Source organism: Diplodia corticola (genome assembly GCF_001883845.1).
Source record: "Diplodia corticola strain CBS 112549 chromosome Unknown scaffold36, whole genome shotgun sequence".
Taxonomy (NCBI): Eukaryota; Fungi; Ascomycota; class Dothideomycetes; order Botryosphaeriales; family Botryosphaeriaceae; genus Diplodia; species Diplodia corticola.
The window spans coordinates 219332-233678 of record NW_017971515.1 but is presented as its reverse complement, the minus strand read 5'-3'; the positions used below and the strand labels follow the sequence as shown (position 1 = coordinate 233678).

The following is a 14347-nucleotide window of genomic DNA, read 5'->3' as shown; positions in this document are numbered from 1 at the left end:
AAAACACCAGTCTGGGCCAAGCCTCGCCCCAGCAGGCCGCTAGACCCCAAGCGCAGGATCTACAGCCAATCAACAGCCGGGCAGACTGCCACCGCTCACCCGCGGCACATGATACCGCTGTCATCGGAATCGAATACATCACCGGTAGCGGCGCGGCCAATGAGCGGCCGCGTTTAATAAGCCCGGATCCCGCTTCCCTCGGCTGTCAACGACGACGTGCTTGATCCGTCACGGCCAACTTCGAGCACGCCCTCGACACCTCCGCTGCCTGTACCACCCCCTCGTCTCTGGCCCGAGCGAGCATCTCACAATCCACCATGTCGACCACACGAGCATTGGCAAGGCTCTCCAGGAGCGCAAGTGAGTCTTCCGCGCCCCGCCATGCCTACACCCGCATCCTCTCGCCCGCCCTTCCCTAACGCCACTGCCCACCACCTCGCGCATAATTGCTGACCATGCATCAGCCGCTGCCTCGAGGGCCCCCGTCTCCTCGACCCTCTTCAAGCGCGGCATGGCCTCGGTAGTGCCCGAGTCGCAGACGTCCAACGTCGCCGAGCCGAAGTTGGACAAGGACGCGAAGATCAAGAAGTTCCACATCTACCGCTGGAACCCCGATGAGCCCACCGCGAAGCCGCGCATGCAGACCTACTCCATCGACCTCAACAAGACCGGCCCTATGATGCTCGACGCCCTCATTCGCATCAAGAACGAGGTTGACCCTACCCTGACCTTCAGGCGCAGTTGTCGCGAGGGCATCTGCGGTAGCTGTGCCATGAACATCGACGGTGTCAACACCCTGGCTTGTCTCTGTACGTCCCCCACGTTGCGCTTGCGCAGTGTCGCGTAGCCATTGGTTGCGGCACTCCCATCAGTCCTCTGATGCACGACTAACTTTCTTCGCCACCTAGGCCGTATCCCCACCGACACTGCCAAGGAGTCTCGCATTTACCCGCTGCCGCACACCTACGTCGTCAAGGATCTCGTTCCCGACCTCACCCAATTCTACAAGCAATACCGTTCGATCAAGCCCTACCTCCAGCGCGACACTCCCCCGCCCGACGGACGCGAGAACAGACAGTCAAAGGAGGAGCGTAAGAAGCTCGACGGCTTGTACGAGTGCATCCTGTGCGCCTGCTGCAGCACCTCCTGCCCCTCGTACTGGTGGAACTCGGAAGAGTACCTCGGCCCCGCCATCCTCATGCAGAGCTACCGCTGGATCGCCGACTCGCGTGACCAGAAGAAGGCTGAGCGTCAGGACCAGCTGAACAACAGCATGTCCCTCTACCGTTGCCACACCATTCTTAACTGCTCGAGGACGTGCCCCAAGGGACTGAACCCGGCTCTGGCCATCGCCGAGATCAAGAAGAGCATGGCTTTCACTTAAGTGGCGGCTCCTTGGGTTCTGGTCGACAGAAACACGGGAAGAAAATATCATTTGTGTAGATGCAGCAGCTGGGCATTCGACTGTGATTATAGGGCATTTGGAGACAAAGGGAGTTCTGAATATTTGCCGGTGTTTAGGCCTGACCGCCTGACTGACAAGTCGTCGTCGTCTTTGTTTTGAGACTAAGGAATATTATTTCATTTAGCTACGATGTACCGAACCATCAAGGCGTCTTTGCCGCGGCTAATAGTGAAGAGGGTGATCCCACAAAGCAGCCAACCAAATGTCGAGCTCTTCGATTTGTCCTTCAGTATCTCACATGTAACATCCCTGCAGTGTTTGCCACGTGCGTCGGTGGGAGAGGGAGCCTCATCGTTACAGACGGAACGTTCGTCCGACGCCCCGACCAATGACTGACTTGACTGCGGAGACGCGTTAGGCGCGCCTGTAAGCGCCGTAGTGTCCAAACAACAAAGCCCATTGGCCAGTTCGGGAAGAAACACCATCAGGGGCGGCGGTAAGAGGCATCGAGGCTGAAGGCGCACGCAGACTTCACGCGCGTGTCAATAGATTTGCATACAGTACTAAACTCTTCGTTCTTCCCGCGCTGTGATCACCTCCGGTTCATGATTCTCTCGAGGTTCCTTACGATACAAGCTTTGTGCTGTTTCGACTAAACGACCTCAGCAGTCCCACCCTTGTCTTTACATATGCAGGTCTTTACCAACACGGTAGGCGGTATACCGTCATACAGGTCAGGCACCGGCCACGCCATTTTGGCAGCGCCCTAACTCCCTCGATCTTCACCCTTTCTTCTCATCATCTACATCTTTCTCTTCTTCTACCCTCCCCCTTCTCCTTCCATCGCCACATCCACCAGCAAATGCAAGTTATCGCTGCCCTGCGAGAGACGATGCTACACCCTTTCTGCACAGACAATTGAGGGCAAGTATCTGGATGTCGGTGTGCGTATCCCCAAACTCTATCGAATGGTATATAGATCAGGACTCCACGACCCGCGCAATCAGGTTGTGATATTTGACGTGTGTAGGTACATTTAAACTCCTTTTCGCCACCCGCGCTGTTTTTCGGTCCGGATGTTTCGAGTTTATGATTTACTAGTATACCTTGTTTTGGAATTAGGAATGAGGTGCAGGTCGATTCGGCTTGGTGCGGAGCTTATCTGGACGACGAGTTTGATATGCGCAGGTGATAAGACGAACGATATAGAGGCCTCTACACGGCAGTGATTTTCTGTGGGGACAGCAAAGCATTTGGATATGTTTATGCAACAGGTCGAGCCAAGCGTCAATCAATACAACGTAAGACTTCATTATCCCTCCTGGAATCCCCTCCCAACACCCAGAATATGTATATCGTGGGCAGCAGAGACCAACACCAAGAACATCACGCAACAGACAAAAAGCGAACGTGCCGTGCAAAGAAAGAAAAAAAAAAATTCGTGACCGCAATTCGAATCACCCAGGGCATAAAAACAATTCGTCTTTCGAGAACCCGCCCTACCGTGACCCAAGTCCCTAAAAGCAAATACACACTCGTTCACTTCTTGATCTTCCCCAACAAATCCTTCGCCTTCTCCCCCAACCCCCTCACATCCTCCCCATCTCTCACATCCCTCCCTCCACCACCACCACCACCAACCGCCGCCGGCACCCCCACCAGCCTCTCCCTCTCCTCCTCAGGACCCCCACCACCCTTCTCGCTCGTCACGTTCGCGGCGCCCCCGCGACCAAAGTGCTTCGGGCCATCGTGCTGGTGGTGGTGGTCGGGCCTGGTGGGCGGGGCCTCGACGTCCTGGGCGGCGCGCGCGATCTCCGGGTGCTGCGGGTCGTTGCGGGCCATGTTGCCGGTGCCGCCGCGGCCGGTGGTGTACAGGGCCGACTTGATGGTCGGGGTGACGAGGTCGCGCGGGTTGGACGAGGATTCGCGGCGCGAGGATTTGGTGATGTTGCCTGGGAAAAGGCAAAAAAAGGGGGGAAAGGCCGTCGGGTTAGTCCCACACCTATGATGCTATTTTTTTGCATTTTGGGGTGAAGGGGAGGGGGGTGGGGGGAGAGATGGCGTGCATGAACGTTGGCCCGTGGGGAGGGGATGGGAATCGATGTGAGGGAAGATGGGATTATTGTGCGGGCGGTGGCTGTGTTTTTTTCTGTCCCGCTCTGGCGGTTCGATAATTCCCCGCTGGTGTGTTGGCGCGCGTTCTTGGGGTGATAGCAACATGCAGGTATACCTGCAGGTCATTGCTTCCGCCTACAGTGGCTGAGCAACGGACACCGTGCGCAGTGGATCAACGCCAGCCTCGTGTGGTTCTGCAGCATTGCGTACACATGTATGTGCGATTGCGCAATGTAATCCCCACGGCAGCCGAGGCAGAGGGGAGGGGGCAAGGGGGAAGGAGGACAAAGGCTGGCGGGAAAAAGGGAGAATATCGAAAGTTAAGTACCTGCGCCACCACGACCGTGCGAAGTGTTCCGAACGTCTGAGCCAGTGCCATCAGAGGCGGTGCGCGGGTCCAGAGCCATAGTGGTGGAGTACTCTTGGGGGATGCTGTAGGTGCAGCCGCGCAAGGCAGGGATTTTTTGATCGCAGGCGTTTTGCGCAGCGTGTCCGACGGGGTATGAAGGGTCTTTGGGGCTGCTGTCGAGGGTGGTAGGGTTGACGTCAAGTGCAGGCGGCGACGGACCCTGAGCCTTTGTGGGCAGCGACGAATGCAGCAGTCGAGACTCGCGAGTGCGTGGTGAGTGGGTAGCGGGCGCCGGATGCGATGCGACAACCCACGCGCGCTCCGCCAGGGACAACAGTCAAGACAACGGCGAGGAGGTCACAACACAGCGCAGCGGCAGGACCGACGGCTTTATGGCGAATGCGAATCGAAGGGAGTGGGATTATACTACCTCGCTGCGCCCGAGCGCCGGGCTGGCGCACATCATGCGGAGAGAAAATCTCGACTCCGCAGCACCCTCGCCGACGCACGAACGGGGCAGCTCACCAGCTCCGGGGCGCCAAGCGGACGGGTTGTACGGCCAGGCGCACGTTGCGCGGGTGGTGGATGCGGATGTTTGGGTATCCATCACGTAAGAGTTTGCGGCGCGGCGAGGGGGCAGGCGTCGACCACGCGATCCTCGGTCGGCGGCCGAGCTGGCTGTTTCATGACTCCGCGGGCGAAAGCACTGCGCGGCGGGTGCATGTCGCGACATAGACAGCATATGTGCTGGCTGGGTCTCGACGCTGGCGGCATGGCGCGTGGAGATTCCGCCGACGATGGCGCGACGGCGGAAACGGGAAGAGGGTGCGGGTGCGGGCGATCAGACGGCAGGAGTCAAAGCCCTGCGGCAAGGCTCGCTGTCTCGTACGACGGTGGGAGCGCGACGAGGGAAGTCAGAGGCGGGAGCTGGAGCGTCTGCACGAGCGCCGGGCGGCAGCGGGAACAGGTGGAGAAGGGACTGGGGGGCTGGTGTCAGGCTGCACGATGACCGCATGATTCAGGGACCGAGCGCGGAGAATGAAACTGAGAATGAAAAATGATCCAAATTGTCAAGTCCCGCGGGACTGTAATGATACACAGTAGACAGAAGCACCAAGCTTCAGAAACGCCTCTAATCCCGTGTCCGTCTGCCCAGCGACCGCGAGGTCTTCCGTGTCCCGTCTAGTGTATCCGTCCCAGCCCAGTCTATGAAGAAAATCAAAAAAAAAAACTCCGTTCAGATGCAAATGCAATACAGTTCGCTGGCGATGCCGCTCAAGTGCCAGACAAACTCCCAACAGCCCGAGTGATTAATGGAAGAAAAGCAGAAAAGGAGTCCCCCGCAAGCGCCGGCTCAATGCAATGGTTCGATGGTCGTACAGTCGCGCTAAACATGGCGCGAAAGAAGAAAGTCGTGCCCCGTGGACAGCCGCAAAAGGATACCGGTCCGATTGCGGCGCCCAGAGGACTGATTAGGAATTTCTTGCTGGATGACAAGCCGGCGATCGTCGAGGATGGTCGGCATTACGAAGATGCTCGTCAAGGTGGAATTAATGAGAGGTAAAACGTAAAGGGTGTCGAGGCACCCCGGCGGCAGCTCGGGCGGGTAGTGGATTAGGCCTGGTCATCGAGTCAGCACAGGGTCCATGGAGTGATTCGGCGGGCGCCAGGGTCAACGTACCATTTAGCTGCCACCGGCATCACGGGGCCACTCCTTGTCGTCGCCGCCCTTGCGGCAGACGGGAAGAGCGCCGCTCAGCTGCTTCATGGTGAAGTCGTTGGAGGAGAAGAAAGCAGTCGAGGTCGAGGTGAAGGCGGCCATTGTGGTGGTGGTGATGGTTGGTGGTGGTAGTTGGTAGCAGTTGGTGGTGTTGGTTGTGTTGCAGGTGGTTGGCGGTGTTGATGATATTAAAGGCGAGGTCGAATTGGGAAGGCGTGGATTGCGGCGGTCCCAGGGAAATGCGGAGGGTTTATATTAGAGCGTCCTGGAGTGTGGTGGGTGTTTAAGATTACGTCGGTTGGCTGGATGATGGAGGGCTGGAAGGTAGCAGGCGGCAGGCCTATATGTATGTGTGCGGGTGTGCAGGGCAGCCTCTGGGAAAGGGTGACGCTTCAGCGCGGTCTGAAACGGAATTCTGGACTGTTCGCGGGATACGGGGGCTCTGGCGCAGGAGTTATCATCATCATCAGCTGGCGGCCAGCCATCGCGAGCCCGCTGCTCGACCTCAGCAGCGGCTGTGCGCAGGGCAGCATTTCGTGCAGGGCAGGGCTGATTGGCCGCGGGCGCCGTCGCCGTGCGTCGTGGAAGGCCATCCGCTTCCATGATCCATGTCAGCTCCCCGTCACGGCTGCGAGGCGCATCCTCGAGCCATCTGGCACCCCGGGGATCCCTCGACTGCCGGAGCATGGCGGCCGTGACGTGCGCCGCCAGCCAGTCCTCTGGAGCGCGCCCAGCAGCCGGCCGCAGGGTGGCCGGTGTGCCCATCCGCAAGAGCCAGCTGGCGTGCTGCGCCTCGCCCGCACTCGCCCGCCGTCCTCACGTGGCTGAGTGCGTGGGCCACAGTGGCTTCTCGTCAGGGGCCCGAGGCATGCCAATCAGCGCGGGATGGGAGGCGGGCAAGCCACCGTGCGCGCGTCGAGAACAGGAACAGGCATGGCACCTGAAATGACTCGCACTCGCCCGGCTGCGCGCCCTTGACCGCCCGCGCCGCCGCCTGCCCGCGCTGCCTGTCGGTGCCTGTCGGTGCCAGTGAAGCTGTCGCAGAGCACGAGCAGGCCAGCCAGCCAGCAGGCATGCAAGCACAAGCATGCAACGAACGACCGCCCGTGCTGCGGCCTTGGGCGACGGCGGCCGCGCTCCCGCTAGGCTCGCTGCGCTTGCTGCGCCCTCCCGGGCTGCCCGCGCGCTGCCCGCGCCGGCGTGCCTGCCTGGGGCATTATTGAGCTGCGTGCGGCGACGGCGCGCGCGGGGGAGAGGGTAGTGTGGTAGCGCGAGCTGCGAGCTCATAAGCCGCCCTGGTCGATAATATTGCGCGCTGGAGCGGGCGAATTTCCCGTTACAAAACGCGTCCCCTTTCGCGCTTGAAACGCAGCGCCCTGCGCAGCTGAGCCCCCGCGCGGCCAGCTGAGGCGGGCGCCTAACCTCCGCGAGGCCAGCCGACGGCACGCCAGCGTGCTGGGGGAGCGCTGAGGGAGCGCTGAGGGGGCCCTGACACAGTCACCTCCCGGTCACCACCTGCGGTTGCTGGCAATGTTCGAGAAGCTGCTTCGATGCCGATCCGGCGGCTGCAGCACCATCGCTCCCCATCGGTCTAGGCCCTACGCGGCGCGCCTGCGATTCCCGCTGCCGTCATTGCGCGCGCGCGTGCAAAGCGCAGCGGCCTGCCAGCGCCCGCGCTGCGCTGTCACCACGACACACGACACACTTCCGACGTGTCGCGGGCGCCGGTCCGCCCGCCTGCGGCAATGCGACCAAGCGCTTCCGGCGCGCGGATGAGCAGCCTGTCGCCCCGCCGTCGCAGCGAGTCCGAGACGCTGCGCGCCGTCATGATCCCACGTCTGCCCACGCCGCGCCATCAGGTGACTCGCGCCGCCCAGCCGCGACCAGCTGCGACCAGCCCCTGAAACCCGAGTCGCGGGCGCTGGGGATCGTCATGAAACCGCATTTCCCGCGTTATGAGCTGCCGTCCGAGCAAAACAGCCAACTTTACACACGTGGCGTATCGACAGCTCCCGGCGCCAGCCCTCGCCAGCCCTCGCCCGCCCTCGTCCGCCGTCGCCCGCCGGCGCCAGCCCTGTGCCGGGGCCTCCAGGGGTACGCGTACGCTTTCTTGACTCATCCCGCCTGCAGTGATCGTCGGGCAATGAATCGGAACAAGATCCGCCGCCTCCTCCCCTGACGATCGTGTTCGATCAGCCGCGCGCTGTAGGTAGTGCGAAGCAGGGCGGCGCCGCGGCAGCCCCAGAGCCACTGTTGAACCACACATGTAGTCGCCCCCCCAAAAACCAATTATAGCGAGTGGGCGGCCAAAAGCGACCTCTTGCGGCAGGGCCTGGCGCCCCGATTCGGCCGTGCTAGCGCCAGAAGGAAGTCTCCTATCGAGCCGCTCTTACACGAGCAGGGGCGGCTGGGATGCTCCCTCCAGCGCCGGGCGGAAGGGCAGCCATCAGCACCTTCCGACCTCGAGTTCTGCAAAAAGACTCAGCGCTCGAACCGTTCCGTCTTACGCGTCCACAAAGCGCCTTTTCCTGCCAGTCCGAGGCCGCTGGCGACCCCGGCATGCTCAATGCTGCCACCGCGCCCGAATTGGAGGGTGAGCATGATGCCGCCGTGTTTCTAGGAATAGGAGCATGATGCAATCGCCCCAGGGCTGCTGCTCCCCACAGAGGCAGGCGGCGCGTCAGACCTGCCACAGCAGTTCGGCGTCAGGCAGCCCGCACGCGCTAGCAGCAGGTCTCTCCCGCAACGCGCTGCCCGCCCAAAGGTGCAGAGAATTGCTGGCGGTGGCGGGCGCGAGTGTCGTCTGGAAAGCGCTGCTCCAAGAAACCATACCATCGGGGCAGAGTAACACCACCGCACGGCCAAAAAGAAAAGGGATCGCGTCTGCATCGCTGCCACAGTTCAGCCAGCCGCAAGGGTCCGGCCCAGAATCAAGGTACTGGATTGCTTAGGCCGCAGGATCTTCCCTGCACGCCGGCTCGTCGTCGAAAAAGGTGACGTTAGCGGCTTCCGGCTCTCCGCCATCTTGGACGATAGGCCTCCTTTTCCGTTGCTTTTTGGATCATCCCCTGGGGAACCTTATCCAACCGTGGCTTGCCGTGGCTTATTCTTAGCGGCCGCCTCCAGGGGATGGTCGCGCATATCCATCGACGTGCACCGATCACCCACCATCGGTTACGAGTAACCCCAGAGTCTCGCGAGATCTGAGAAGCCATCTGCAAGGCGGCGGATCCGATACGATGCTCCTTTGTCGGTCGGCCCGCCCAAAAATAGAAAGGGATCACTCACGCACGCCATCGTGACCATGGCAGGCGATCGAAATTTCTCAATCTCAACGATTATGAGAACGGAAGCACATATTGACCAGCTTTTCATAGTTTGTCGAGCTGATGCTGGTGCTGGAGTGCTCGGCGCTCGTCGCTCCCTTTCGAGCCATCAAGCTCTGCTCCACTGGCGCTCCGGGCGGCGCAGTACCCCCAAGTAGGCCACGGTTACCCCTGTCTCCTGCCAAAGGTTGCAGACAAGCTTTGAGTTCTGCTCGACGTCACAACACTGGGACTCTCTTTTAATCGACAAGGAGTATGACCCTTCAGGGCCTGCGGCCAATTCGAACTCGAATACCATTCGATAGTCGCGGCCAAGGCCAGCTTAATTGGCTCATGGCTTAATCGCCATCCGTTATAGCGACGCAAGACTAATCATCGAGGCAACCCTCATTCGAAATGACCGTGCTGTCAACCAAATCACAAGGTCATTGGGTCGGTCGGGAAAAAAGTCGGAAGCTTGTCGGCTCGGTGGAGACACAGCCGATGGCACAAATTACTGCGAATCTGCAGACACCCTTCTTCATTTTCAGACGCACGGAGAGAGCTTCGGCCACGAGAAGCACGTTACTGACAGGCGACTTCAGGATACCACGTCGTGTGAGCGCGCCGTCTGCAGCATGGAGCCCGAGCTTGAAGGCGTCGGGCACGTCGGGCACGCCGGAAGCCGGGAGCAAATGCCGCGAGTTCGGGAGCAAGCGTCGAGGCTCGAGCGGAACTGCCCGGCTGTGGTGGTAATTCGTGTCAGTGAGGGAGACCGATGCCGCAGCATGCAATATGGAGGGATCACGCTTCCCGCACTCCCGCACTCCCTATGAAGTTCTCTCATGACAGCCCTTGCACCGCCAATAATTGTCGCACATAACGGTGCCAGTGTGTACAGTGGTAAGCATTGAATCAGGTGCATTAATGGTTGCTCTTCGCATCGGAAGCTGCCGAGGCCTGTGTGATTTGCGGGATTCCTCGAGATGGGCCTAGCCGGTAGCTGAATGATCCTTCTGCGGCGGGCTCTCCAGCGTTCGACGATCGTACCATGTAGTCTGCGGTACGAGCATCGAGAATTGACGGTCAACAGTTTCGCCACGCGCCGTCGCATGGTGGATTAAACAGCTTGTTTCACCAGACGCCCACGCCACCACAACTGGAGAGCCACGGCCCGCGTACGAATGCACTGCCGCGTCCAGCTCGCAATCGCAGATGCCGCGCGGACCCGCACCGTCCAGACCGTCTCCTCAACGACCGTTCTCGCCAGCCGTCTGGATGCTCCCGCGCCGTGGTTTGACGCGACATAGATGACGTTATAGTTGGAGACGCTGACGAGGCCCTAGCCCGAGTACCCGCCTTTGCTACCAAAATAAACATACACGTCTTTTCTAATATTAGCGCCCGGGACAAAGTGAATGCGGATAGTCGGCCCTCCCGCCGCAGAGCCAATGGACCTCAGGCTGCGTCGTAACGTTGCTGCGCACCATGACGTTAGCGCGCGAGAATGTCAACAAATGTGCGATTCTTCAGCCAACCGCCCAATGGCGAACTTGAGTGTTCCAAAAAGACACATGGTAGCCAATTGCATGCAACGCGCTCGTATGACATTTGGTAAGTATGCAGATCGTCGGCGAAAACCCTGGTGCGTCCCGGCCCACATATCCAACTGGCGGAGCAACAGACGACAAAAGTCAAGAAGACTCAGTTTTAGGAGCTCGGGGTTCTTGGTTTGATTTGAACAGAAGTGATATTGAGCAGCGAGAAAAGGCGCGATGCGGTCGTATGAATAAGGTTGGGTGGGGGATTTTCCAAACAAATAGCTTCGTCGGCTCCACTCTTTCCTGCCCAATGCGGAAGGCAAGGGATGGTCCAACGCCGCTGTCAACCGATCCGCTAACGGTTCGCAGCCCAACTTCGGCATATCGACGGTAAACCATGGCACGGGAGAACCAGCAGGCACTGCATCGGTGGTGTAGCTGTTCACCATCCCCTGCCGGAAAGAGAGGTTGGATATGAGGTCGTTTCGATGTTCTCCTCGTCCAGCGTTGGGCGCCTTTGACCCGCTATAGCGCACCTATACTGAATTATTTCTAGAGGCTTGGAACAGGACAGAAAGAGGGAAGGGGTCTTGTGGGGTGCTGCATGACTGCTACATAGTGTCAGATATGCTGGTCCAACAACCCCGGAGGCCGCTCGTTGCTGTCCCGTGCCAAATATGAAATAATACCCGTGCATTGCGAGAGACTAGGTTGTCACAATGCCGCCGCAGACGCGACCTCTGCTCATGATATACCCGCCTGCATGAGTTGCCGCAGACTGCTGGTCGGCTGAACTAGCATGAATCAGTCTAATGCAGTACCACCACAACTCAGCAAGTGCATTCAGTCCTCACCAGCTTGCAGTAAATCCAAGCCTGCCTGGTTCGCCATGGAGATGTTGCATACGACCGGGCGGAATGTCTGCAGAGGTGCCGAAGTCATGTCTTCAATCCGCGTGCCTGCCGGATGCGGCAAGGGCGCTCGGCAGAACGCCGGGCCCGCAACGACACACTTTGGTGAAATCTAGCGACGCGAGCTTCAGTTTCGCGACCCCACAAGAAGCCCAGCAACCGCATCCACAGCCATGGCGCCCAGCTACGACAATCTGCCCGTCGACGACGACTTCGACGAGAATGAGATCGACTTCTCCGACCTGACGGCCCAGTATGAGGTGCGCCTGGAGGAGGGCTTGGACGCGTTTGTCGTCATTGACGGCCTGCCCGTCGTGCCCGAGGCCAGCCGCGAAAAGCTCATCAAGTTCCTGCTGCGCAAGCTGAAGACGGTCGGACGCGCCTCGGAGGAGAGCGTCTTCATGCCCACAAACGATGAGGGCATGTCCGAGGGGTTCGCTTCCCTGCCGCGCGCCCCGCCACCCCGCCCGCACTACTAACTCTGCCCAGATACGCCTTCGTCGAGTTCGGCGCCCCCAGCGAGGCCATCGCCGCCGTCAAGGCCCTGCACGGCCAACCCCTCGACAAGAAGCACACCCTGCAGGTCAACAAATTGACCGACATCGAGCGCTTCGGCCGCGAGGGCCGCATCGAAGAGGAGTACAAGGAGCCACACATCGAGCCTTTCCAAGAGAAGGAGCACCTGCGCTCATGGCTGTCCGACCCGCGCGACCAGATTGCCATGTACCGCGACAAGAAGGTTGGCGTTTTCTGGCACGAGAAGGAGGACGCTCCGGACCCCGTCGTGGACCGCGAGCACTGGACCGAGCTCTTCGTCGAGTGGTCGCCGCTCGGCACCTTCCTCATGTCCGTCCACGACCAGGGTGTCCAGCTGTGGGGTGGTAAGTCGTGGAGCAGACAGAAGCGTTTCGCCCACCCGGGCGTGAAGCTGGTCAACTTCTCTCCCGGTGAGAGGTACCTCGTCACCTGGTCGCCTCAGCCACTGCAGGTCGACGAGTCTCGTCCCATCCCTAACCTGTCCGTCGACGAGGATGGAAAGAACTACATCATCTGGGATATCGCCACTAGCAAGCCGATCCGCTCCTTCGTTACCATCGACCTCCCTCCCTCGGTCGACGAGGACGGCCAGCCTGTCAAGAAGAAGCTCCAATGGCCCACGTTCAAGTGGTCTGCTGATGACAAGTACGTTGCGCGTATGACTCAGGGCCAGTCCATTGCCATCTACGAACTCCCCAGGATGAACATGCTCGACAAGACCTCGATTAAGATTGATGGCGTCATGGACTTCGAATGGGCCCCGGCCACTCCTCAGCGTGAAGGCGTCAGGGGATACGAGCAACTTCTCTGCTACTGGACCCCCGAGCTCGGCAGCGCTCCTGCCAAGGTCGGTCTCATGAGCATCCCCTCCAAGGAAATTGTGCGGACGCGGAACCTGTTCAACGTCTCGGACGCGAAGCTCCACTGGCAGTCGGATGCTGCCTACGTTTGCGTCAAGGTTGATATCCAGAAGACCAAGTCGAGAAAGTCCATGACCACGAACCTCGAGATTTTCCGCATCAAGGAGAAGGGCGTTCCTGTTGAAGTCATTGATTCCGTAAAGGAGACTGTCATCAACTTCGCCTGGGAACCCAAGGGCAACCGCTTCTGTCTTATCACCACTGGAGAGCTCCCCACTGGCCCCTCGGCACCGAAGACGGCCGTTGCTTTCTTCGCCCCCGAGAAGACGAAGGGCAACACTGTCGGTAACTTCAAGCACGTCCGCACCCTTGACAAGAAGTCTAGCAACGGCATTTACTGGTCACCAAAGGGCCGCTTCTGTCTCGTCGCCACTCTTGGATCCCAGGCCACCTTCGATCTTGACTTCTGGGACCTGGATTACGAAGGCGTTACTACAGATGAGGCCACCAAGGACCTCAACGCTAACCTGCAGCTCATGGCTTCCGGCGAGCACTACGGAATCACCAGTGTCGAATGGGACCCCTCTGGTCGCTTCGTCGCAACCGTGTCGTCTGCGTTCATGCATCCTGTAAGTGACCGAGCAACTCCGACCTGGAAGAGAAAGGCGCCCAGTGATTATACTAACAGTCTCGCCACCAGATGGAAAACGGCTACAAGATCTGGGACTTCAAGGGCCAGCTGCTGCGCGAAGACCAAGTCGAGCGGTTCAAGCAGTTCGTGTGGAGGCCGCGGCCGGCGACGCTGCTCAGCAAGGAGGAGCAGAAGAAGATCCGCAAGAACCTGCGCGAGTACAGCCGCATCTTCGAGGAGCAGGACTTCGAGAAGAAGAACACGGCCAACCGCGCCGTGGTCGAGAAGCGCCGCCGCCAGCTCGAGGAGTGGCTGGCGTGGCGCGAGCGCGTCGAGGAGCAGCTCGAGGACGAGGGCATCGAGATCCCGAGCATCGCCGACCGCGACGGCGCCGCCGAGGCCGAGGGCGGAGAGGTCATCGAGGAGGTTGTCGAGGAGATCATCGAGGAGAGTGAGGAGGTCGTTTCGTAGATGGCGACGATGCGATATCGTAGTAGAGAATGAACAAAAAGCGGGGTGTTGGACGATCGCAGTAAAGCTGATGCGGATCATGTCATGTACGCGCCACCACTTAGACTGAGCGGACGTTGTGGAACTTTCTGAAAAAAACAAAAATGGCATTATGAGGGATTTCAGGAATACAGGATATGCATAGACGACTGGGTTTTTCTACTGTTGTTTGTGTCTGTGACAAAGCTCGGGTTGGTGTTTGGGACGAGTGCTGCTGAACCATGCTGGCGAGAGGAACGACTGATGGCATGCGCTCGTGTCGGACAGGAGAGATTGTGCTGTGGTAATATCGTGGGTATGGCTATGTAGTAGGTAACCTACGCGCTTCAGTGTCTGATACATACTGCTTTTGCATTCTCACTATCAAGGCCACAGGGTGGTTCCTGTCTCTCCTCCCTTCTTTTCGGGAAGTATGTATTGTCCCCAGCATACAAAGTGTCTGCCAACTCCTATATACAATTTG

At 59.4% G+C, this 14347-nt stretch overlaps 3 protein-coding genes across 3 annotated transcripts; 2 read left to right on the top strand and 1 right to left on the bottom strand.

Moving 5' to 3' along the window:
- Positions 1 to 317: 317 nt before the first annotated feature.
- BKCO1_3600072 (succinate dehydrogenase) lies at positions 318 to 1384 on the top strand (the record flags this gene model as incomplete). The annotated part of the gene is made up of 3 exons (XM_020274944.1): positions 318 to 360; positions 465 to 809; positions 909 to 1384. 3 exons carry the CDS (start codon positions 318 to 320, stop codon positions 1382 to 1384), a joined length of 864 nt encoding a protein of 287 aa, XP_020128989.1.
- A 1560-nt stretch (positions 1385 to 2944) lies between these two features.
- On the bottom strand, positions 2945 to 3429 carry BKCO1_3600071 (uncharacterized protein; the record flags this gene model as incomplete). Its single annotated transcript, XM_020274943.1, has 2 exons — positions 2945 to 3357; positions 3408 to 3429. The coding sequence occupies 2 exons, from the start codon at positions 3427 to 3429 to the stop codon at positions 2945 to 2947; spliced, it is 435 nt and encodes a 144-aa protein (XP_020128990.1).
- An 8090-nt stretch (positions 3430 to 11519) lies between these two features.
- BKCO1_3600070 (eukaryotic translation initiation factor 3 subunit b) lies at positions 11520 to 13845 on the top strand (the record flags this gene model as incomplete). Its single annotated transcript, XM_020274942.1, has 3 exons — positions 11520 to 11779; positions 11836 to 13372; positions 13444 to 13845. 3 exons carry the CDS (start codon positions 11520 to 11522, stop codon positions 13843 to 13845), a joined length of 2199 nt encoding a protein of 732 aa, XP_020128991.1.
- Positions 13846 to 14347: the final 502 nt, after the last annotated feature.